The sequence below is a fragment of the Haliotis rubra genome, unplaced genomic scaffold (assembly GCF_003918875.1).
Source record: "Haliotis rubra isolate DU_JTF1 unplaced genomic scaffold, ASM391887v1 Scf510, whole genome shotgun sequence".
Lineage (NCBI taxonomy): Eukaryota > Metazoa > Mollusca > Gastropoda > Lepetellida > Haliotidae > Haliotis > Haliotis rubra.
In genome coordinates this window covers 343,929-369,995 of record NW_025767203.1, presented here as the reverse complement: position 1 = coordinate 369,995, position 26,067 = coordinate 343,929, and the positions used below count along the sequence as shown (strand labels likewise).

The window sequence follows — 26,067 nt, the reverse complement described above, 5'->3', positions numbered from 1 at the left end:
AATGAAGCCTTCAAAAAGTAATCGTTTGATTTTCCTCACAGCCCATAAAACACCTTTACTCATCTACTGCCTTAAAAAAGAATTGTCTTACACACAGATAAATCATGATGTTTGTGCTTATAAAATTACACATATAGGTCAGTTTTAGAGTGTTAATAAATGTTCGTTTGTCTTGCATTAACATCATTGTCTTGAGAATCCACAGATATAGAGGAAACTTTATTGTCGAGGGTTACACTAGGCATGGGTAGTAAGCAGTAGTGGTGGTCCGATTAATTAAAATAATCAAAGATTGGTCGCAATGACAAAACGACCAAGCAATCGATCATGTTTTCTCATAATCGAACACAAACAATTTTGGACCACTTGTTTTAATTGTGAGTCGAGCGGAACAATATTTTTCAAAAGGTTGATTTTGTCTCGACATTGCATAAGCACTACAAGCTCTTTCCAAGTCATGATTAAGTTTATCTTAACAACTCCAGGAAATGTATGTTCCTAACACCCTAGTCATCCCTTAAAGATGTGAAATTTGCAAATACATTTTGTGCAATGTGCGAAAAAAACCGAGAGAACTACATGTTTTTTCTTTATATTTTTGTGCATTAACAAACATAACCAGGAAAATTTGATAAATGACGCTAACCACTTATTTTCGATGATTGATCGGTTGTAATGAACCAATCATCAATTATGAGATTTACACCAATTCCCAACACTAGTAAGCAGTTGGCCAGAGGATGTCACATGATGCTGTCACATGATGCTGTGTTATGACTTTATGTGGCACTGCAGTCATGACAGTTGACAAAATATGCATTTTTTTAATTCTATAATGGTGCCATGTTAGGGTGCGTAAGAAACACAATACTTCATACGCCTAATACCACCAATCTTGCATCTTGCTGTAACTTGCTGTCACTCTTTAGATACCTTCTGGCTGTAACTTGCTTTCAGTCTTTAGATACCTTCTGAAACAATGGTATCTGACTGACACACGTGTAATTTCTATGGACGTACCATCGGGTCATCAGACAGTGGAAGCGGTGAATCCTGTATGTGCCACTTTGTGATCAGCTGGGACTGGTTGTACAGGGTCACTGTCTGCTGTACCGTCTGGCCGAGTCGCACCAGGCCGAAGTTGACGTCAGGTTCCTCCACCGTGATCTCTGGACCCTGCATTGCGAGGCAAAATGGTTTAACATTGAGCTCATGATTATGAACTGACTAAGCAATGTGCTTGCATGTGTGTGAGCATGTGGTGGCGCTTGTACAGTATGACGTGATGCCAGTTTTATGGTGGTAGTACATTAAGATGCCAAGCTGCTGTTTACAGTAAAATAATATCGTTGTTGCGGTATGAAACAAATCTGACGACAGCTGCCAAGATCACGGCCATGTGACAGCATGCAAGTCATGACATGTAGGACTGAACACCCTTTCATCAGCGGACCTGGTTGCTCAGTGGGAAAACAAACGTGAAGATCTGGATTAGAATTGATCTTCTCAGGGGTGGAAATAACCCATTGCCCGACGCCCGAGTCCAGTGTTTTTTCCAGTCGGGCAAGCAAATTTGTATATCACGCTGTACCAATGTCCAGTTGACTTTCCAATGTTAATTATGTTGTTTATTTAAACAATCAACAAGAAAATCGGCCGGTATAGAGGAAAAATTATCAGGGCAAGTGATTTTACATGTGCCACTGTACCGGAGTACACTAGCAATTTGAAAGTTATTTTCACCCCTGATTCTGCAACCCATGCTTGTCGTAAAAGGAGACTAATGGATCGGTTGACAGTTGATGTATAGTCTACAGTTTTAGACCAGAGCCTGGTTGTACCTTCATGTCAGCCTCTATGTGGAGAGCCAGGGGGTCGTCCATGTTTAGGACCAAGCAGTACAGTGTGGTGCTGATCTTCCCCGGTTCCACACCAGTCAGACTCAGCTCCAGGTCCATCGCCATACCAGGGTCTGGGGAAATAAGGGAGTCAGTGAAGGATGGGGGTCAGTGATGGGGGACACATGAACATACCAGGGTCTAGGGAAACAAGGGAGTCAGTGAAGGATGGGGGTCAGTGATGGGGGGACACAGATGAGTATCATATACCTAGGTCTGGGATAACAAGGGGTCAGTGAAGGATGGGGGTCAGTGATGGGGACACATGAACATTCCAGGGTCTGGGGAAACAAGGGAGTCAGTGAAGGATGGGGGTCAGTGATGGGGACACATGAACATACCAAGGTCTGGGATAACAAGGGGGTCAGTGAAGGATGGGGGTCAGTGATGGGGACACATGAACATTCCAGGGTCTGGGGAAACAAGGGGTCAGTGAGGGATGGGGGTCAGTGATGGGGACACATGAACATACCAGGGTCTGGGGAAACAAGGGGTCAGTGAAGGATGGGGTCAGTGATGGGGACACATGAACATACCAGGGTCTGGGGAAACAAGGGGAGTCAGTGAAGGATGGGGGTCAGTGATGGGGGACACATGAACATACCAGGGTCTGGGGAAACAAGGGGAGTCAGTAAAGGATGGGAGTCAGTGATGGGGGGGACACATAGATATAGTATCATATACCAGGGTCTGGGATAACAAGGGGGTCAGTGAAGGATGGGGGTCAGTAAAAAAACAGGGATCAGTGAAGGGGGATACATCTAGGGTCTGCATGGGGAAACCAGAGTGACAGATATACATATTCCCTCAAATCCCCCATACGAAATGGTCACTTGGCTTTCCCTCTACAAAAAATAACGGATTGAATGAAGTCATAAACATTCATTAATCAAAACCAAAACAAAGTATATACCTAGACTTGGTAAATGTTCATGACACCCGACATAATACAGTCCTCAAACCCATGGTGAAAGTGATGTTTCAGCCCCCCTGACATTGAATGCATGTTATGTAGTTCTACCTGTCTGACAGGACATCAACTGACCTATTACCTAGTTCTCCAAAAGGAGGCTCCACCTCGATGATGTGCTTGTCGCTGTGAGGCTGCCACTGGAAGGTGATGGTGGAGAAACTATGGTTGGCCATCTGAAAATAAAACCCATGAAGTCAGTACGTGACAAAATAAGTCTAAGTAAACTTAGCCTAATGATTATTAGTTACACTGCTATACAGAGTCTAACAAAACCTTGAGGAAGGTCGCGTCAGGTATCCTTTGAGCGACCTATGACTGTCCAATCAAACGCGACACGACAGAACCGATTTAACCAATCAGACAGCGGCTACTATTTAGGGTTCGGCGGGACTTACAAAATGGATTTAATCTTCCCCGGTCGCTAACACTGATCTCACAACAAATGAAAACCCGCATAAAAGACAGATATACGACCTGCAGAATATAAGCTTTTGGGTTTCTGTTGATATGGTCATCATTAGCTAATATTTCCCCAAGCTGACATCCTTGAATACTGACAAAACGCTATTTTCAGCGACTGTTTACTGACGGTTGTGGCGTGCTCCATGTGCATCACTCGGAAGCGATCGTACGGAAAATAGCATTCGGAATCGTTCGGGTACAAAACCTTTTCGAGGTAAAAGTTCAAAAGGTATGTGCGAATGTCAACTTTCGCGATTTGGTAAGCTGTGTTCTGATTGGTCAATTGAAAAGGTTACCTGACGCGACCTTCCACAAGGTTTTGTTAGACTCAGTAAAGCAGTGTAACAAATAATACTGAGTCTAAGTTTACTTAGACTGGTGACAAAATGCACTCATCAGAAACAACGGATTATAACTTCATGCTCTGCAAATTATTCTGACTTGATCTGATATATATTTTCACCCTGTTATGACCAGGCCTTGAGAATTCTTCAGCATTTGCAGAACACAAAGTCAGACATGTTTCTTTACCCAAAGGATACCTTCAAATATGAACGTGATTGGCGAGTTTTTCACCAATTTAGAAAATGCAATAAAAACCAACAGAAAAGATGCTGGAAAAAATCTTTTTAACATTTTAATTATATTTCAATAAGTAAAACAATAGAACCAAATTAAGAAAAAACAATGACATGATTAAATTGACATAAACTAATGGGAAGTGGAAATCCCAAGAACTGTTTCTACACATATTGTTAGTTGCTAGGGAGATAGTATTTAACATACAGTGAAGAGTTTCTTGATGGTGGTGCCGATGGGGTTCTTCCCTGGCAGGAAGATGGCGTAGGGGTGGAGGACAACATTGAGGGGGACACTCTTCCCCTTCACCTCAATCTCCAGGCCAACAGTGTCACAGTAGATGGGACCTAAAAACACAAAATAATAACAAGTTGTAAGCCATCATTTGAGCCCTCGAAATTTGACTAGGTTCACCTCTGATCCACCATAACCCAAACTGTAGGGTTATTGACAGATACTCACTGGGAAGTGTGAGTATAAATATTGCTTGTATCAACACATGATCAAAAACGTGAATGTGAGACAGGTCTACTACCTTAGAGAGGGTCACTTAATCATGTGACCACCTCTCCATGGCAACAGATTCCTGCATGAAGCACAGAAATGTGTCTCCAAGATTTATCTATTGTAATATAAAAACTTAGCACAATTATTAAGAACCACTTATAGAATAACACTGATGGAAATGAACAAAGAAAATCCTAAATGTCAAATTTTGAGAAAAATATGCAGAAATTGGTCAAAATTGGCTGTAGTTTACATCAAATTTCTCTTTTAACTTAGCAGTGATGCATCATTAAAGGTCAACTCACCATCTATGGGAATGATGACTTCTCCATCTTCGTCTCCAGAGGATTCAGATGACCTGTCAGATGACGCTGACCTTGACCCTTTCATGTGTACCGAGCTCTCATTGCTTGACACTGACCTCTTCTGTGAAATGGCTGTAACTGACCTTGCACTTGACCTTCCAACTATGGCCCTCATGCTCTGGCTTGTGCGTGGAACTTGTTGAAGCACCATGTGGAGGATACTGTGGAAGGAGTTCAACTGGAACCAACAGTAACTCCATTAATGATGTGGAAATATTAGACACTATCACAACCAAACTAACTATGTAGTGTATTTGTGTGAGTTCTGGTCAGCATAGGGAACAAGTTCTAACCATGAATCCTGATATAAGTGTCCAACTGATAGTTTGACCAGGTCGTTATGGAAAGGTGAGGTGAGGTGAAATTGGGTTAAACGTCGTGCTTGAGAATATTTCGCTCATATGACGACGTGCATGCGTGTGTATGTATGTGCGGCTGCTTGTACTAGCCCAGACTGAAGCTGGTTTTATAGTGCTAGCCCACTGAGATACCATGCCACAGTGAAGCATGAATACCCCACTCAGACACATTATACTGACTTCGAGCCAACCAGTCCTTCTTGTACCCATTAATGTTGAGCGCCAGGCAGGGACCAACAAGTACCATATTTAAACGTCCTTTGGTATGACGCGGTCGGGGATCGAACCCGCGACCTTCCGCTCTCTGGGCGGACGCTCTAACCACTACACCACGGAGGCGGTCCGTTATGGAAAGATGCCGATGACATATGTCAGTAATGTCAACTGATTATAAGACTGACACATTTACATGTATCTATCATTGTCTATTCCCAGTACACACAGTGTTAAAATTTCACTTTGTGGCTGAGTATAAGTAACGGCGAGGGTAAAATGTCTGGCTCAGTTTCTTGAGTTGTCGCTTTACAAAAATCAAGTGTACATAATATTTCTGATTACACATGTTTGGATGATAGGGTCTAACAATAGAGAGCTGTGACGACATCAGAGGTTGTGTAGCAGCCATAAAATGTCCCAGTCCCATCCAGGGATTCGAACCACACCTTCTGACACGAAGTCGTACGTCTTGTCCACATGATCAAAGAGGTTAACCCTGTTAGCGAGCCCGCAGACAACATTACAAGAGATCAGCCCAAGTAGCTCCGCTCGGACGTTCGTTTTACATATTAACCTTGGAATGAGTTGCTATTTCCTACTTTCAGGGGTTCAAAATTTTCTTAAAAAGTCACTTGCATTAAGAAAGTAACTTGTCCTGACTAATTTTCCACTTGCCCTGATTTTATGAAATAATCATGATGATGTAATTATGAAAGAAGAAATCAACATGGTATTTGATGTTAATGTTTACTGGACTATTTATTGAAAAGTGATAAATAGCAAAGAAAGAAAACTCTACTTCATTATCATTGCGAAATTTAATAGCTACATTTTGAGCAGATATGAAATTAAATCTAAGTTTATTTGCAGTTTGAAACCATAAGTGGAAATTATCTAGTAGCCCACGGACAAGTAAGATACCATTATTTGATTGCCCGAAATGAAAACTGACTTGTCCCGGGCGTCGGGCGATGGGATTTTTGAACCCCTGACTTTTCACAAACCAATGGAGGTTGCAGGGCCATGTTCACAAAACAGTCTAAGCACTGTGATGACTGTATGTTATGTTCAAGAGTGGGAGTTAAAAATGTTTTGCTGAACTGGATCCAGGATGCTTGCTTGATTATAGTCTTGATCTGAGGGGGATGTGAGAGTGCGTCAGTATGGTTTTACGTCACTTTTAGTAATAGTCCAGTAATATGATGGCGGGAGACTCCAAAACTGGGCTTCACACTGGTCTTCAGCGCGACGAGCGGATGCTTTAACCATTAGGCTATCTCACCGCCCCAAAGGGGTGTGTGTGAATTACTACGAAATTGTCTGATACCAAACATGAAGCAGCTGGTTCGATGCTGTATTTATTACTTTGACAGTTGGACAAGGTTGTCAATACATACCAAAGGAGGAGCAAATGTGACCTTGAACTCCATCTTCTCACTAGCAGGAACCATTCCATTGTTGGGGCTGACACTGAAAGCAGTGTCAAGGTCAGGAATGCGATCTCGAGGTTCTGCATTTTCTGCATCAACAGACTCGTTATCCGGTGGATTTAGGTGTGGTTTGTAGGTCAGCCATTGGAAGGGAAGGTCAACATTCCTGAAAAAATATATTTGTATTAATTATTGTTTTATTTCTTATCATGTAGCTCATTGTGTTGCCTAAAAACACTTAAACTCTGATTTGAAACTGACGGCCAGCTGATCAATGGAGGACTAAAAGCCATAACATTGCACAGTAAATTGCAGCGTATTTCACTATACCCCGAACAGAGACAATAGCACATGAGGGAGTTGGGTTTAATGCTCACATAAACAGTATTCTAGATATATACTGAGGGAAACAAATAAGGGAACACCACTTCAAGGATGTTTCTTTATTTATTCTCAGATTTCCTCCAACAGCACTATTCAAAGCTGGTGATGAAAAATTGAAAATATTAAAGGAATGCTTGAATTTTCCTGTGTTCCCTTACTTGTTGCTCTCAGTATATAATGGTGGGTCAGTTTACTGTTGAAAGAGCACAAAACCTACGCAGGTCTATGAGATTTACCACTTTGGTGAAACCCAGAAGAAGCATGGTGCTGACAAACCTAAAAATATAATTGGTGCTAAACAGGATTCAAACACCTGATCATTGCACGGTAGTTTGTGGTGCCTTAGACGACCGAGGGAACAGCCCTTGAACAGAGTGTACACTTACGTCAGGTTCTGCACAGTGATGACACGGTCAGTGTAGGTGTATGGGTTCAGGTCATCAAACACTATGCGGTGCTGTGCGGAGAAGTCGGTCAGTTCACCTGGCAGGGCCTCTGACTCTCCTCTTTCCACCTGCTCCAGGGCGACCTGTGCTGTCTGACCTTCACCTGTAGTAGAGATGATATGTGAGTGACAGACTTACCTCCAAAGAGTGAATGACTGAGTATGGTTTTATGCTGCTTTTAGCAATGTTCCAGCAATATCGCGATGGGGGACACCAGAAATGGGCTTCACACATTGTACCCGTGTGGGGAATCGAACCTGGGTTTTCAGCCTGACAAGCGAATGTTTTAACCACTAGGCTACTCCACCACCCCATCAAAGTATGTACTGACGCTACATTAAACTTTGACATTTGGTTATTCATAAATAACAAGGAGTGAGTGACTTTAGTTTTACACCGCACTCAGCAATATTCCAGCTATATGGCGGCGGTCTGTAAATAATCGAGTCTGGACCAGACAATCCAGTGATCATGAGCATCGATCTGCGCAATTGGGAATCGATGACATGTGTCAACCAAATCAGTGAGCCTGACAACCCGATCCTGTTAGTCGACTCTTACAACAAGCATGGATTACTGTAGATCAATTCTAACCCGATGAAATAACAAGGAAGTCAAACAATAACTGATAGTGTCCCAGAATTACCTCTCAGCAAGAAGTGCTGTACTTGGCAGTTGTCACAGGCGATTGTAATCTCCTGGTTAAACACCTTGGCAGCGTGGGGGTTGAAGATCACCTCCACTATCCCGGACTGGCCCCTCCTCAGCTCAAACGTTGAGGGTCGCATGTCAAATGGAGGCATCACAACCTTGCCTTCGGATACCACTGACTGTCAGTAAAATAACTGTCATACAATAAACTATATTTACAACAAAAATGCTTATAGCGAACTGACAGATAAAATAAATTGTCAGAGATACAGTTATACACATTATTATTTCAGCTCGTTCAAAATTATCATTGTCTTACCTTAAAGTTAATAGCGGGCCATGCCGTCCTTGGCATGATGCAGAACCGGCCAGTGCCGCCTTCATTCTTGATGAAGAACTGGGCGACGTGATAGCCACCCACCAGACAGTGACCGGTGTCCAGTATTGGAGGAACTGTGGTGGACAGATAGATATGTTTGACTTGGTGGTACACATACAGGAAGGACATTCTTTGGGGTTTTATTGTATCCCAATTACACAGATCGATGCTCATGCTGTTAATCATTTGACTGTGTAGTCAAGACATGATTATTCAAAGATGGCCGCCATATAGCTGGAATACTGCTGGGTGTGGCATTAAAGAACAAACAAACATACCTTGGAGTTTTAAACTAATCCACTACATGTAGATCTGTTGATATCCAAAAACGATTCTTTACTCATACATTTATCCCAATAAGAGTGATGATGACTCACGTGTGAGAATGGGCGGGTCTCTTCGTCCACGCAGTGGGATGACGAGGGGGATGGCTGACTGGGTCTGGATCACAATCTCATCATCAAAGTCCTTCAGAGAGTCAGGGATGAAACGGATTGGGTACTTGCAGCTCATCCCTGCGGCAACCAGGCCATGTTCCCCTGGGAACTGACCTGCACAGAAAGAGCCAGCAGTGATAGATGAAATACATACCTACCCTATTAAAAAGGTTTTGTCCAACAGTCCTAAACATACAGTCTTACCCAAGTCCTGCAGAAACCTACTGTCCTACCTTCTTAGTCCTGCAGTCCCAAATCTGCAGTCCTACCTACCTGGACCTACAAGCCCAAACCTACAGTCCTACCTACCTGGACCTACAAGCCCAAACCTACAGTCCTACCTACCTGGACCTGCAGTCCCAAACCTACAGTCCTACCTACCTAGACCTACAAGCCAAAACCTTAAGTCCTACCTACCTAGACCTACAAGCCCAAACCTTAAGTCCTACCCACCTGGACCTACAAGCCCAAACCTACAGTCCTACCTACCTGGACCTACAAGCCCAAACCTACAGTCCTACCTACCTGGACCTACAAGCCCAAACCTAAAATCCTACCTAACCTGGACCTACAAGCCCAAACCTACAGTCCTACCTACCTACCTACCTGGACCTGCAAGCCCAAACCTACAGTCCTACCAACCTGGACCTACAAGCCCAAACCTACAGTCCTACCTACCTGGACCTACAAGCCCAAACCTAAAGTCCCACCTGGACCTACAAGCCCAAAACCTACAGTCCCTACCCTACCTACTGGACCTACAAGCCCAAACCTACAGTCCTACCAACCTGGACCTACAAGCCCAAACCTACAGTCCTACCTACCTGGACCTACAAGCCCAAACCTACAGTCCTACCTACCTGGACCTACAAGCCCAAACCTACAGTCCTACCCACCTGGACCTACAAGCCCAAACCTACAGTCCTACCAACCTGGACCTACAAGCCCAAACCTACAGTCCTACCTACCTGGACCTGCAAGCCCAAACCTACAGTCCTACCTACCTGGACCTACAAGCCCAAACCTACAGTCCTACCCACCCTGGACCCTACACCTGGACCTACCCCAAACCTACAGTCCTACCTACCTGGACCTACAAGCCCAAACCTACAGTCCTACCTACCTGGACCTGCAAGCCCAAACCTACAGTCCTACCTACCTGGACCTACAAGCCCAAACCTACAGTCCTACCCACCTGGACCTACAAGCCCAAACCTACAGTCCTACCTACCTGGACCTACCCCAAACCTACAGTCCTACCCACCTGGACCTGCAAGCCCAAACCTACAGTCCTACCTACCTGGACCTACAAGCCCAAACCTACAGTCCTACCCACCTGGACCTACAAGCCCAAACCTACAGTCCTACCTACCTGGACCTACAAGCCCAAACCTACAGTCCTACCTACCTGGACCTACAAGCCCAAACCTAAAATCCCACTTGGACCTACAAGCCTACAGTCCTACCTACCTGGACCTACAAGCCTAAACCTACAGTCCTACCAACCTGGACCTACAAGCCCAAACCTACAGTCCTACCCACCTGGACCTACAAGCCCAAATCTACAGTCCTACCTATCTAGACCTACAAGCCCAAATCAACCGTCCTACCCACCTGGAGCTACAAGCCCAAACCTACAGTCCTACCTACCTGGACCTACAAGCCCAAACCTACAGTCCTACCAACCTGGACCTACAAGCCCAAACCTACAGTCCTACCCACCTGGACCTACAAGCCCAAACCTACAGTCCTACCAACCTGGACCTACAAGCCCAAACCTACAGTCCTACCCACCTCGACCTGCAAGACCAAACCTACAGTCCTACCTACCTGGACATGCAAGCCCAACTTACAGTCCTTCCCGCTTTTAGTTCTACAAAGCCCAAAGCCACAGTCCTGCCCACTTTTAGTCCCAATGGCTCAAACTTACAGTTCTGCCAACCTAGTCCTACAGAGATTAAGCTAACTCCTACAGGCTCCAAAATGCTGTTCTCCCCACATTGTCCAACAGACCGAAGCAAAAAGTTCTACCCACCTAGTCCTACAGTGAAGTAGGGTGTTGAAGGAGGCAAGGCTCGGCACTGGCGGATCACTGTTGAGATGTTCTTCAGCTCCAACACAATCTAGTGAAAACATGAAATTATACATACATATGATTTGATGGTTGACCTAAGCAAAACAAGTGAAAATCTCTGAATCTTAATACCAGCACAAGACAAGTGTAAGTTGCTGATTGTTATATGTTGGTACCATGTTTCTTTCTGAAAAAAGACCCGTGTAGAACTGGGTTAGAATTGGTCTTCTGCAACCAATGCTTGTCTTAGGAGATAAACATCATGTGTTGACCAATTTCCGGGTGTTATTGAGTATTTGAAGCATGGGAATTCATTTGGAACCGACAGCGGCAGCCGGAGGTTTCAAATGAAATATTCCCATGCTTCAAATACTCAATAACACCCGGAAATTGGCCAACACATGATTCGACATTGTAAACACAAAAGTTAACCAAAAGGTCCACACACGTTTTTGTGTCTGCACTGATAGACATCAAGTAGGGATACAGCAGTGAAATGTCATCAGCCGGCCGTTTCGGCTGTCTCCCATGGTAGCATCTGGACCTGCTCATTTGTGACGTCATTCGGACTTTACGTCACAATATGATTTTAATGACGTCATCACAGCTGACGACGTAACAATACAATGGTGTGAGCGATGTTTGTATGTATCAATACGCAGCGAATTTCCGGGAATGGAATACCATTTGATCACGTTTTTCAACCAATCAGATTAAAGAACACAGTGACTTTTGGTTTACAATTAAGAAGCGACTAACAGGATTGGGTTGTCAGGCTCGCTGATTTGATTGACACATGTCATCGAATCCCAATTACGTAGAGTCAATGCTCATGCTGTTGATCACTGGATTGTCTGGTCCAGACTTGATTATTTACAGACCGCCGCCATATAGCTGGAATATCGCTGAGTGTGATGTGAAACAACAAACAAATACAATACTGTACAACCAACCAACCAATTTTTCTGAAAGCATTCATGATATGGTGAACACCTCCCCTGACTGGTGAAACTATTCTCCTTGTCAAACTTTTACCTTCATATTCCTTGAACACATCCCAGACAAGTGATACTACTCACCTCATAGACTTGTTCCACCTGATACTCCCGGAACACAACTTCTGGAGGGGACGCCAGGAATATTGGTGTCGGTTCCAGAGGACTACATCGGAAACAGAACAACGTTAACAACATTTGATGAGTATTTATGTAAATGCCTTCTTTGAGTGTTTGAGAACAAACTTTATGGATAAGAACTTCTTTTATTCGCGAGTGCGATGTTTCGATACAGATTCTTGTACCGTTGTCAAGCAGGAATATTCCTACTTGACAATGGTAGGCAGTTACATAATATAGAACAAACTTTATGGATAAGAACTTCTTTTATTCGTGAGTGCGACATTTCGATACAGATTCTTGTACCGTTGTCAAGCTATTATTCCTGAAGTTGAAATCCATAAAGTTTGTTCTATACAGTGGAAGCTGTCTAAACCGGCACATGTCGGGACTGAAAAAATAATCCGGTTTTGACAGCGTGCCGGATTGTAGAGCTGACACGGTTACCTACGACTAGAACTAAACGAGTTTTATCACTCTCATATACATTGTTGTATAACGTGGTTCTCTCAGTTTCTCTCTCAACTCACTAATTATATGTACAAGTAAATTAAATTAAATTATCTTTGTCGGCAACCATGTAGTTTCAACACAGGATTACTCCATGCTACGCGCCGGATTAGACAGTGCTGATTACTGTATAAACACATATTCGGGCGGCTCATTTTATGCCGAGATCCGGAATTGACAACTGCCGGATTGCAGAGCTTTTAAATGATGATAAATGTACTAGCCATGGACGGGACTGAGATTTTATGCCGATGTTGACAACTTGCCGGATTGGAGAGCTGCCGGTTTTGACAGCTTCCACTGTATATGTAAATGCCTACTGTTTGAGGTTCTCTTCTAATAATACATTAGGAGATCAAATCAGCAGATTTATTCTGAGGTGGTTATTGTGATTTGAAACTTTCAACTGAGCAATCAGAATCTAGTATTTGCGTAACTTTGGTAGAATATTCCTTTAAGTTTTATTACCACTACAGCAGGAATTATTACATGCAGATCTGAAGTCACCAGCACATACATTGAGTCTTCTGGTTTCAGTTCCACCCCAATCTCCTTGGGTTTCTTCTTGTGTGGCTTGATGAGGGTTCTGATACCAGGGGGCGCCGAACCTGACAGGAAGCGTTGGTTGCGGAGGTAGTTTGTCTTGGCATTGAGGTTGGCGAGGTCATGGCGTTCCATCTCACGCTGTTCCTCTGTCATGTGCTGTTTCCAGGCATCAACTCTAGGGAATGTGTTCTGGGACAAAGGGAAGCAGAAGACAATGAAGACACATGAGCCTGCATAAATGATAATTGTGGGAGTGAGCGAGTAAATTTAGGATTATGCGCTTTTAGCAATATTCCAGTAATATCACAGCAGGGGACATCAGAAATGGGCTTCACACATTGTATCCGAATCGAATCTTTGGCATGACGAGCGAAGCTTTGACAAATAGGCTACCCCACTGCCCCGATTTAGGGAGGAAAGCATAACGTGATGTAGCTCTCAGATATTTAACATTATGGTCAAACTGATGGCATTCAGCTAGGGCTGCAACGATTCACCTAGACCTCGATTCATTCGATTTTCGATATTGGACTATAATGCCCATCAAAGAAGGTAACTCACCAGATCATTTTCATACTCATTTCCCTTAGTCTCCATATCTTCGTCCGAGATGAAGCTAGGGAACTCCTCACTAACTGCCAGCTGGTCCCCCATAGGAAAGGGGGAATCCTGCCGTCCCTCATTACGCCGGCTGTGTTGCTGAGATGTCAGTGTTTCACGTGCATAACTCGGAACCTTTGGAGCTGAAACATAATGAAATAGTCATACATGATCAGTACCTGGTGAAGAGAGGAGATGCATTACTGAACAAAGAGCATGATTCAGTGTAACACATATCAGACAAAGTCACTAATGTTGTGAGTCAACTTTCACTTTATATCAGTTACACATATCAGACTTAGAACTGTCACTGAGTTCTACAGTTGCATCACAGTGTCAGAGCTTTATGTTAGTTGAACAAAGTTTTAAATTTGTCGTCATGACAGCTTGTCCTAATGAACAGTGAGCTTCCAATTTCACTTGAGTTTGTAGCTGGTCCTGCTGGAAGGAGACAACTGTGTACTATGTTCAGACTTTCTATCAGTTTTACTCAGTTTTTATTTGTCAACAAACTGAACAACTGAGAACTGGTTCAGGGTCCTGATCTACAGCCTCAGCATTTGTAGTACCACAATATTCGTAAGTCTATGGTAAACTGTAGAGTTACGACAGGTCGTAATGTTACGAACATTTTGTGGATCAGGACCCTTATTCTCGAAACATTTGTAGCCCTAAGAATTCTTAACCTCGATCGTAGCCCATGTGTTAAGAATGGGCTTAAGAAGTTCGTAGGGCTACAAACTTTCAACAATAGCTAGCCAGGACCCTAAAATATCAAATAGCCTTCAAATGTTTCAAGCCAAGGACTATCATTAATGGATTTTTCTCATCTTCAGCACAATTTAGTAGCTTCGGTCTTCGCCAGTTTGAAAGGTTGTAAAAGTCCCACGTTGACGAAAAACATATGTCACTGGGATCGATGACATGCAATCGGTTATGTCAGCAAGTCTGACTACCAGATCCAGTTACAACTTACTACAAACTTAGGTTACTGGGGATCTACATTCTTGCCTTATGAGCATTCCGATGGATCTCTGTCGACTTATAGTGACACACAGTGTGGCCCTCGATCCCCCGCCTTTGTGTGGCACACAGATATAGGAACTAATGAGAAGTGACCTGCTTGCCTCCCTCCCCACCTACCTTGGGGTGGTGGTACAGACATGGGGTCCTCAGTGGCGTAATCCTCGGGGGTCAGTAGGTTGTGTTTCTTCAGAAGATCCGTGTCAATACAGGAACGGAAATGGGATCGACCTGAGCATTAAATGTATGATAAATATGATGATAATGATGTCGACAACGGCGATGATGATGCCTTTCACAGATTACCAAATCAAGGCACTGCAAGCTCCTTACAAACAAAAATATCCTTCTCTAAAGATTGTGAAGTGGAATAGGGAATATCATTCCAGGATATTTCACTAAACAGTAATATGCATGTATGTGTGGCTGCTGGTACAACACGGAATTATCACGGTTTAAGTTTAGGATTTTTCAAGAAAAATTATAGACTTGAAATGTTGTCTACTGTACTAACCAGGTGGAAGTCCGAGATCGGGATATTTGTCACAACTTTGAGCTGTTCTATTCAACTCCCTCTCATCAGCTGACATTGCCCGTGCCTGGGCTTGCATGATGTGCCTTTCTAACATGGCTGCTTCATCCATACGTCTCTGCCACTCAGTGTAGACCTGAAACACTCACTTCAGTCAGTTCCCTTTGATGACATTGTGCAAATCATACCAACACATTTCTTTTTAATGTGAACATCATTGAACTTACTTAAGTTCCAAAGTTTACAGTTATTCAGCAGGATAATGAAAAACAATATCAGTTTGGGTTATTCAAATAATTTTCTTCTCCTTTATTTGATCATTATTTTGATCAATACGACAGAAAGTTGGAGAAGAAAACATAAAAAGTAAGATTTCCCCAGAAGGATTGATGCAAGTTAATTAAAATGCATATCTTGACATAAAAGTTTTAAACAACACAAACATAAAGATATGACCTGTTTTCAATGACAAACAATCATTTTTTGTTTTCATATTACGTTTCATAGAAACATATTTATCTGTTTCGACATACTATTATCAATTTACTGAAAAATAACTCTCCAAACCAAATATTCCTTGGAACTTTACCATAAAAAGAACATTTTTAATCAAATTCATCACTAAGACCTTGGGAACTCGAAGTGATGTCCTATGGATCCGATTGTTGGTATCGACTATGAAACTGCCATCGGCACACCCAGACTACAAACATCAACACAATGCATCTTCTTATTTAACCAAAAAATATTGTCAGTAAATTAAGTTTATAAATTTTCCCATATTACCTTCTGTAGGGAGTCAACATATCTCTCATGATATGGGTCATCTCCTCCTTTTGATACTTGAAGATTCTTCACGGTCTCCGGTCTTACAGCATCTCGAGTGTATAACTGCCGGAAACATTTGGCAAGGATGTGCCGCACATCTTGTGAGTGGCCTGTTGACGGCCTCTGTAGATACATTGGGGGCTCCTGACCTGAGGCATTCTGGGGCTCAGGATTTGTCTTTCCCATGCTTGTGGTAGTTGACAATTACTCTTGAACTAAAACCAAATGAACATCTACTAATCTAGCAAAAGATGTTATTGATAACACATTGATAATAGGTTTCTGGTGATTGTAATGTTTTCATTCTTAAATCTCCATATTACTATCATGATTGTGTTATATTACTGGTACTACTGATTGTTTAAAACATTATCAAAGAAAGTCATTAAATTTAGTATTTCTTTACAAACATGCTCTAATTATTATTATAAGAACTCTTTAGATTGTTCTAAGGAGAAGAATGGTTAGATTCACACCAGAATTGTAATGGTTTTATAACACTTTTGTCATTCTGAAGTGTTGTAGCAACTAAAATCCAACCAAGTCAAATAAAGACATTGAAAATGAAATAATTGGTTCAGTTCATTCAGACCAAACTGACGCAACTGTTGTACAATTCACGATAGGATCTATGACAAAAAATAAATTTTGCATCCCAAATATATACCTCTGTTCATGCACTTGGGCTATCCTAGTTGCGTATTGATTTGTGTCTTCAAGTAAATCAAACAAAATAACAAAATAACAAAAATAAAATAATTGGTTAACAAAACAGCAACAAGAGAATGCAATAGCAGTTAGTAACTTTATATCGGCATTAAGAAATTAAGAAGACATGAGCCTTGACTTTCAAGTAACTTTAAATTCAACAACTGGACTGAAAACAATTGACAAGTGCCCGTTTAGTATACCTTCAATAAAAGTGGCAAGTAATTCTGTAATATGCACTGAAAAAACCCCATCTCTTTGCATTAAATGTATTGATTTCAAAATACCTTTGACAATTATGCTTGAATGATAAGTACGATCAGTGTAAAGATATTTGCATAGCAGAAATCTCACTTTGTTGTCGGTGTTGTCAGGCACTTTCTTTCCTCCAACCCACTTCCGAGTACTTCCGGCAAGGGAGGTAACTCGCAATGAATTTGACAGCCAGCTGACTCACAAGAAGTGTTATATGGAGTTTGGTGATCGGTAATTGTTTGTTGTTTAACTAGATCGACACGTAAATCGTTTGGTATGGTGTGTGGAGCCGTCCAGGTGATCTCAATATATTTAAACTCTCTAACAATCATTTGTAGAAGTCTGATGATGTTCATTTCTGGTCGGCTATCCGAGAGCTGTCATCACCAGCAAACGTCACAAAGGACTTATTTAGTCACAGTTCACTTGCTAGATGTATATTGTATACAGTTAAACCTTGACTAACAGTTTCCTGATTATCTATCGGAAGCACACGGATATAATGTTATGTCAGTAAGCATACTAACCATACCCTCACTGTTGAAGTATATCAGCATCCTGCAAAATATATGACAGATCTATATAGTAAATCAGGAATTTTAGCTTGGGTTAGCCTTTATAGTTGGGTACATATCTCTGTGGATAGATTTCCAGTATCCTAATTGACATGCCCTTACATTTCAAGGTTATCAACCTATAGTCCTGCCTTATAAACATTAAGGTTAAAACAATGCATTAGTGCACTGGTGCTTTGTGTGTTTTCATTCGATGTCATGATACATTCCAAAGATGACTTCCTGCTCATTTAATGACATGATACATGATAAGGCTTTTCTGTATCGATACAAGAAGATACACTTGCCAAATTACTTCCTGCTCATTAAATGACATGATACATGATAAGGCTTTTCTGTATCGATACAAGAAAATACACTTGCCAAATTACTTCCTGCTCATTTAATGATGTTTCCGAAACGCAACCTTTTGTCAGTCAAATATTGCAAAAGGAACTGCGCCTGTGAGTGACAACGACCGAAAACTAGCGTAGGTAAACACACTTTACTCTGTGATAGTCAAAACAACAATTGCCGGGGGGGAACAACCGGAAACACGAGGTTGTCACTCAAAAGGGTTTTCCCAACAACTGCTGGCAACTAACATAATGTGAAGGGCCTCTACTGGCGCAACTTCCTTTTCTCTTGTATTCTGAAAAGTGGAAAAATATATTATAAAACAGGGGAAATGCTGATGATACTGCATTCATTCGGGCACATAATGTTCATGTGGAGAAGTCAATACGGATAATCCGTCACAATTTACGTGGAAATATCAAATGTCCATGTAATAGTCTTCAAAGCGTCTAGGAGGTTTTCTGAGTCTCTGTGGCCGCTTTGACTGCGCATCCTCCTCCTGATGAGAAGCATAGTTGGGAGTCTCACGAGTCTCACTTAATTAGTGGATTAAGTTTTTAGCGTTTTAGTCAAGAGGTTTACTGCTGGAAATAGCCACTCCAAATATGCATCTACAGCTACATGTATTTATTTCTTTGGAGCATCATCTGAAATCTTTAAACTCAAAATATTTGCACATGATTTGACATGAACATACATGTCGTATCCTTGCGGTATTGTTTGACTACCAGGATGCATCTCTTCCAGTGTAGGGGCGTTGGGGTAGCCTAGTGGGTATAGCGTTTGCTCGTCACGCCGAAGACCCGGGTTCGAATCCCCACATGGGTACAATGTGTGAAGCCCATTTCTGGTGTCCCCTCGCCGTGATGTTGCTGGAATATTGCTAAAAGCGGCGTAAAACCAAACTCAGTCAGTCAGTCAGTCTTCCAGTGTATGACTACACGGTCCTGCCCAATAATTATACATTCACTCTTCAGGTGCTTCAGATGGAGAGAGATGTAAGCAGGACATTCTCCTCATCAAAGGTCATCAATGATCAAGGCTGCAGGTAACCATGGAATCATTCATTTATGCATTTTCAGGGAATAAGTGAGTGAGTTTAGGTTTGCGCCACACTCAGCAATATTCCAGCTATATGGTAGCAGTCTGTAAATAATCCTGTGATCAACAGCATTAGCATCAATCTACGCATTTGGGATACGATGACATGTGTCAACCAAGTCAGCAAGCCTGACCACCCGACCCCGTTAGTCGCTTCTTATGACAAGCATGGGTTACCGAAGATCAAGTCTGACCCAGATTGTCATGGGTATTTTCAGGGAATAATGTGTACAGTTCTATGTAGAGGACATGTTACGTTATATATAACTACAGTCGAGCACCGTTGTGTCGAACTCTGATAACACGATATCTCGGTTGTCTCGATATAACATCTCGGTCCCAACAAGATCTTTCATAATTTGTCATTATTCAAGCTCTTTTAACTCGATACGGATGTCTCGATATTTTGGATATCTCGATATAATTTCATGGTCCCAACAAGCCAAAATTACCCTTTTAGTTCGATATTTGCAAAGAAACTCGATATTCGCCTACCTTTCATGGGCAAGTATCCCTCTGAACTGAGGTTGTCTCCACACGTTTACAAATGGTGTGGGATGAATCAAAGGGATGCAGCTAATTGAGTTGTTATTTAATTAGGATTAATTAAGAAGGAATTAATTAGGAAGTACTCACTGTTACGACTGAACACTACTGATAACGGATTATAGTTTCGAATCAAAACATACTGAGAAGCGTTTTGTTTTCTTTCATAGTGATATGTGATGATATGCCCTGGTCGGATGTCTCGAAGTTTGGATAACTCGATATTTTTTCTTGGTCCCATGAATATCGATACAACGGTGCTCGATTGTATTTCTATACCTGTACAGAAGGAACAATACCTGCTGTGTCATCTCAGTGATTATGAATGATATATTTTCAGTGTTTATGACTATATGTTGGCACAAGGGATGTAGGTACAAAGTGCTTGGAATGACAGACAAAATGAATATAGGTATCATATCACAATGTTTGAAGTTCAGCATGCAAGCCAAGAAGGTTTCTCAACCTGACCTGTCAGTCTTGGAGTTTTGTTCTTTAGGACTGCCCCACAGAGTCTAAATGATTGGTGTAAGCCATAGTAACTTGGTTAAGCTTTTGTCATGTTCAATAAAGATTTGCTACAAACTATGATGAGTTGTGAAATCATGTTTGTCATTGGTCATCTGCACAAGTCTCGGCAAAACAACTGACTGACTGAGTCGAATATGGTTTTATGCCGCTTTTAGCAATATCAGAGCGGGGGACACCAAAATGGGTTTCACACATTGTATCCATGTGGGGAATCGAACTTGGGCCTTTGGCATGACGAGCTAACGCTTTGACCATGAGGATACCCCACCGCCCCCTTGGCAAAACAAATTTCTAAGAATGTGAGGTTCTAAGATTCTGTTTGGTTTTACTGAAAATGGTTTTGATTCGAGTGTTACTAAATTGCATGACATGATCCACTTGTGTTTCTGACAAAGGTTCATGAACTCAGCTGAGTGGCATACTCATTTTACCAACACAAAGGCTTGCATCTGTTCAGACTTGCCCACATGAAGGTGACATGCTGCTCTATAGCAGAAATACTGCTATAACTGGTGTTACACCAAACTCAATCACTTTCTCCCAAATTATGGCAATGAATGATAGTGAAATTAGCCATTACTGTTTGATTGGTCTTCTAAGTTGGTCAGTAAATAAGATTAAATACAACTTTATGGAAACAACTTATGGTTTATTGTATTTCAAAATGTTTTGATTTAGATCTTTTCACATCTTTCAAGCTTGGTAAGTTCAAAAATCCAGTTATTATTCTTAAGTTGCATGTGTCCTTAATATATATAGACTGTCATAATATAGCACAATTGTAGAGCACCTCACTGATAAACCTGGTCGGATTCTATTTAGAGATTTGACTTTTTTCGCTGCTGTCACATAGATGAAACATTACTGAACTGGGGGGATTTGATATTCAACTCCAAACAAACATAACTTGAATGAAGCTTTGTAAAATCCTGTTTCTAAGCCCTGTTCTGATGGAACATAGTTATCTCCCTTTAACCAGGAACCATGCATTGAGACAAAACAAATCATTGGTTTCAAACTTCTGTTTATGTAAGGCAGTTCAATGAATCATGAATTTTATTTTTTTGTTTGAAAATGTTTATAGACAGTAATGGAAGGTCAATCAGGTTTATAATAGTCATAACTTGCCAGCAGTCATTCCATTGCAAGATGACTGATCCAAAGCTCCAGATAAGATTTAGCTCATGTGGGAATTGTGTCCACTGTATTTTTTTGGAGTGGGTATTATGAATGTTGAGTGGGTATTTCATTTTCCGTTACCCACTGCTTTCAAATATGTGCATATTTCAGTCATTTTACTCACCTAAGTATTATGTCATTGAGTAAGTTTATTAAGCAGGTATGTACTGCCTTATGTCATACCTAATCAAAACCAACTTAAATATAATGGAAATTATTTCATAGAAAAATCACTCATCCTATACTGACATTACAACACTTGTCCTATACTAACAGTACAACTTGATAGCAATCGATGTCTTTTTTATTACTCAAGTGATTTTTATAAATATATTCCGTACGCATTTGTTTTAAACTTTTTGTGTATCTAACATTTTAAATGCGTAATTGGTACGCAACAATTATTTTTCAATGCGTAATGCTATTATTTTACCCGGATACAAATTATTTTTCAATGATCGTCCAATTCTATCGTTATTTTACCGGATAATTTAGGATACGCAGCTTATCTGGGCCTCTGACTGATCCCTCATCAGGAAGCTCAATCAGGTTTATAACAATTATAATTCTCTCAGTCATTAGGGTAAGGACACATCATCAAAAACAATTCTACAATGAGTATCACAGGAATATTGTTTTAATACTGACTTTCTGTTTCAGATGGATGAGGGGGCAATCTCCATGGTTACAACACTGAATTTATCCCTGCAAGATAATCCGTGGTGCTCCACAAATCCTGTGTTAGACAGTTTGGCTTTTCAGCTGATGAGTTGGCTGTTGTTTGAAACTTTGTTTTGTTGATGTACAACAGCTTTCGACACTTAGTTCAGTACAAAATACTGAAATGTGCATTTTAGGGCCACTATGCCTGCTATTAAAAGGCTTTGTGTGAAAAGACATATATGTCTATATATTTCTTGTATATTTCATAGTGTGAAAGCATGCATTTTTATATGAAACATTTTCAATAGAGATATCTATTTTTAAACGGTAACCATAGTCTTTCATTGACTTTAGTGTGTATTGGAATGTCAAGACAAGGTATAATCGTGTGGTGAGGTCGTGTTTTGCTGTCAGACCGACCTGGTTTGTCGTGGATTCCTGTGTTGTTGTGTATCAAGATTCAGCTGATGTCAAGACATGAAGTCAGTTGCAAGACTTAATGTGATATCTGAACAAGCCAATGGAAACGTAACAAGAAGATTTTGAGGACCGATCAACAGAGGACAATGTCCTTCCCAGACAAATCCCTCGTCCTCTGTGATCTCCCTCACACCGTCCTCCTTCACATCTTCTCCTTCCTTGAGATCCAGGACATCATCAACACTGTCCGACAGACTTGTAAACTGTGGTATGAGCTCAGCTACGATCGCTACCTCTGGAAACACCTTGACCTTGACCATATCGGAGATCACCTGACGGATCAGTCGTTCCTCGCTCTGCTGGAGAGTGTTGCTCATCATGTTGAGAAGCTGGACTTTGGCATGGCTGTTCATCTCACTGATGTCTCCTTCATTCACAAGAACATATCGTGTCCTCAAATCAAATCGATCAACTTCAGTTTGACTACAGTCAGTAATGGAAGTGTTGCATATCTGGTTGAGAAATATCCCAATCTTGAAGGAATTGAGATTAATGACTGCAGCTATATTAATATCTACAACTGTCTGGCTTACCTGTCAACGTTGAAGAAACTCAAGTCAGTGTCCTTTGATGATTTCGGTTGTTCAGCTGAGCCGGAAAGGTTGAATAGAAAGCTGAAGGAGCTGTTTGTCTCATGTCCACGTCTGGAGAAGATTGTCATAGATTCAGAAGAACTGTCTGATGATGCTCTTGCAAGCTTGTTTGAAAACTGCCCGAATATTAAAAGTTTTGTTTTAGCTCATTGTCAGTATATCTCTCAGGACGCTTTCATTGGCATTAGAGGCACTGCCACAAATCTGGTCAGTGTTGGTCTTGCACATACTCCAATTGAGGACAAGGTGCTGAAGGTCATTGCAGAGAGTTCCCCATACATGAAAGAGCTGGATATTACAGGATGCATCCACATCACTGATATCGGTGTGGGACATGTAGCGGACAATTGCCCAAATCTGGAGAAACTTATCGGGAATCGATTACATCATGAAGGAGGCTGTAATATTACTAATGTCGGACTGAGTTCAATTGCAAGTGGATGTCCCAAACTAAAGATCTTGGACGTCAACTTCTGTGATGGTGTGACTGACATTGGAATCACTGCAGTAGCGGAAAATTGCCCACAATTGACTGAGATTGGGTTATCAGGATGTGGAGGGATTACGGACCTGTCTGTGATGGCTTTAGCTGAACACTGTCAATGGCTGTATCATGTCAACCTCACCGAGTGCATCCATGTGACTTCCAAGAGTATCATTCTCCTTCTAGCCAAGTGTCGATGGCTCAGTAATCTTTCCCTGGAGACCTGCCATTACCTTGCAAAGATAAATCTAGATGCTTACCTTGGGACAGGTATCAGTACAAATAAAAAAGAACAGGAACCCAAAACAATAACAGATGATCCAACAGAAAACAGAGCTCCCAGAGCTCCTGAAGAATCTTCTTTGGTATCAGTTTCTAAAACAAGTGCTGTTGTAACTGTCTCATCTCATCCAGATGAAGACAAGAATCTTGGCGCAGCAGCAGCAGCAGGGACTGATTGTAATCCAAGTCAGAAACGTGTCACTCAGTCTGAGGATGTTAAGAGTCCTACAGGAGTACAGACCTTCAGTACAATTGGATCCAGCTTGTGTATGGATCTTAATGGTGACAGTGGTTTGCCTGTAGTTGTACTGCCAAAGTCCATAGTGATAGACAAAGGAACAGGAATGTCTGCCTGCTGTGTGTCAGAGTGTTCGTCACCATCAGACACAGATCCTCCAAAACCGACAACACCAGAAGAAGATGCTTCCCAATTATCAGAAGTTGCCTACGTAAACAGATTCTTCCCTCATCCTAACCATTCCCATCTGACAAGCATTCACCTCAGCTTCTGCTCCAAGATTGCTAATGACTCTGTCAAACAGTTGGCAAAACACTGTCCAGATCTGATGTATGTGTCTCTCAGGGGCTGTTTCCTGATCACAGATACTGCTGTGGAGGTTCTTGTAAGGTCTTGCCATAACCTCCACTTTTTGGACATCTCTGGTGGTTCAGCCATCCAGTCTATGAGGCTTACAAATGGATCACTGATTGCTATTGCAAACTACAGCAAATCTTTGAAGAGCCTGATGATCTGTCGGAACAAACTCATCACCCTGGACGGCCTTCAGCGGATCCTCCGTGACTGCAAGCCTCTGATCGGGGTGTGGGTTAGTGTTGGGGATCAGCTGAGGATCACCTTCAGTGGGGTGCTGGAGCTGGTGAAAGACATTGAGGACAGGTATGTGAAAATCACTAACACCTCCCAAGTTGAGGCTAATGGTAAGCAGGGCAACCTCTGCATCTCGCTCATCCCCAAGAAGACTCCTCACATCCGACTCCTCCAGGTATGACAAGCTCCTACTTAGCTGAAACTCCATATTTTCAGCACCAAATTCTCTTTCATTGAAATTATTTGTTATCAGAAAGACCAATTAAAAGTTTTGTTTTTCATTTTTTTAATGAAATAGGGAAAATTTAAATAAATATATGACCATTTGAGACTAAATGTGTTCATTGTGCCTTTTTTCTGTGTGATTCTCATCTTTTTCAAGTCCATTTTTGGTAAAAAAACGTTGTCCATTTGTTAAGGTGAAATCTTTGTATGGAATGAGTTGAAGAGACAAAAAAGTTGTCAATAAGTGCCTGTAAAGGTTTTTTTAAGTCTAATTAAGCTGAGTCTGTTGTCACTCAAATCTATTGAAAATAATGTCAAGTGTGAGTTCTGGGTTGAGAAAATTTGACACAGCGCAAACGGAACAACTGAACCATTTTGAATTGTGTTAGTTAAGACATGGCAGTCAACAGAACTGACAAAGAAATGACAGAAACAGCTTTGAAGGATCGTACATTCAAGCATTTTTGTGTTTAAGGGTACAAACTATTTGTTCTATCTTTTCATTTGGTAATACTTGTTTTAAGGGTGTTTCTCTTAAGATTCTTTGTGTTCAAACTTGATTTTCAAGAATCTTTTAACGCAAACATTTTGGTTGCAAGGATAATTTGACGAGTTGTTTTCTTAGGCCAGACCAATTTTGTTTCTTGTTTTAAGGTTTTTGTCCTCAGAAAATCTAAAGGCTGGATGGAAAAAAAATATAAATAAAACTCACCAGTCGAAGTAATATTCCTTTTAAATACTAAAAGTGTTTTACTTTTGGCAATTTATGAAGTGTATATGGGGCTAAAAAACAACCCCAAATTTTTTTGTTGTAAGTTTACTTTTTTGGCCCCAAAAAACAGGAATTTTTTTTGAGTGGGGAAAATTTAAAAAATGTTTTTTTCTTTATTCTTGAAAAAATATGACTGGAGGATCCATAAAACAAGAAATAAAATTGGTCTGTCCTTTTCTTCAACTTGGGTATCA

The 26,067-nt window shown here is 41.4% G+C and overlaps 2 protein-coding genes across 2 annotated transcripts in view; one reads left to right on the top strand and one right to left on the bottom strand.

Moving 5' to 3' along the window:
• LOC124292268 (deleted in lung and esophageal cancer protein 1-like) overlaps positions 1 to 17,399 on the bottom strand; it is a 42,950-nt gene extending 25,551 nt beyond the window's left edge. Inside the window, 18 exon segments of the mRNA XM_046729330.1 lie at positions 1,021 to 1,176; positions 1,842 to 1,972; positions 2,951 to 3,044; positions 4,120 to 4,259; positions 4,725 to 4,962; positions 6,757 to 6,955; positions 7,560 to 7,722; positions 8,266 to 8,449; positions 8,590 to 8,723; positions 9,027 to 9,200; positions 11,122 to 11,209; positions 12,240 to 12,321; positions 13,303 to 13,520; positions 13,893 to 14,074; positions 15,075 to 15,185; positions 15,469 to 15,622; positions 16,273 to 16,529; positions 17,310 to 17,399. Coding sequence (XP_046585286.1) covers positions 1,021 to 1,176; positions 1,842 to 1,972; positions 2,951 to 3,044; positions 4,120 to 4,259; positions 4,725 to 4,962; positions 6,757 to 6,955; positions 7,560 to 7,722; positions 8,266 to 8,449; positions 8,590 to 8,723; positions 9,027 to 9,200; positions 11,122 to 11,209; positions 12,240 to 12,321; positions 13,303 to 13,520; positions 13,893 to 14,074; positions 15,075 to 15,185; positions 15,469 to 15,622; positions 16,273 to 16,500 — 2,676 coding nt within the window. The 5' untranslated portion in view covers positions 16,501 to 16,529; positions 17,310 to 17,399.
• Positions 17,400 to 17,449: 50 nt separating this feature from the next.
• Positions 17,450 to 25,807, top strand: LOC124292274 (dynein regulatory complex subunit 6-like). Its single transcript, XM_046729335.1, has 3 exons — positions 17,450 to 17,508; positions 19,166 to 19,236; positions 22,206 to 25,807. The coding sequence occupies exon 3, from the start codon at positions 22,775 to 22,777 to the stop codon at positions 25,055 to 25,057; it is 2,283 nt and encodes a 760-aa protein (XP_046585291.1). The 5' UTR covers positions 17,450 to 17,508; positions 19,166 to 19,236; positions 22,206 to 22,774; the 3' UTR covers positions 25,058 to 25,807.
• The last annotated feature ends 260 nt before the right edge of the window (positions 25,808 to 26,067 follow it).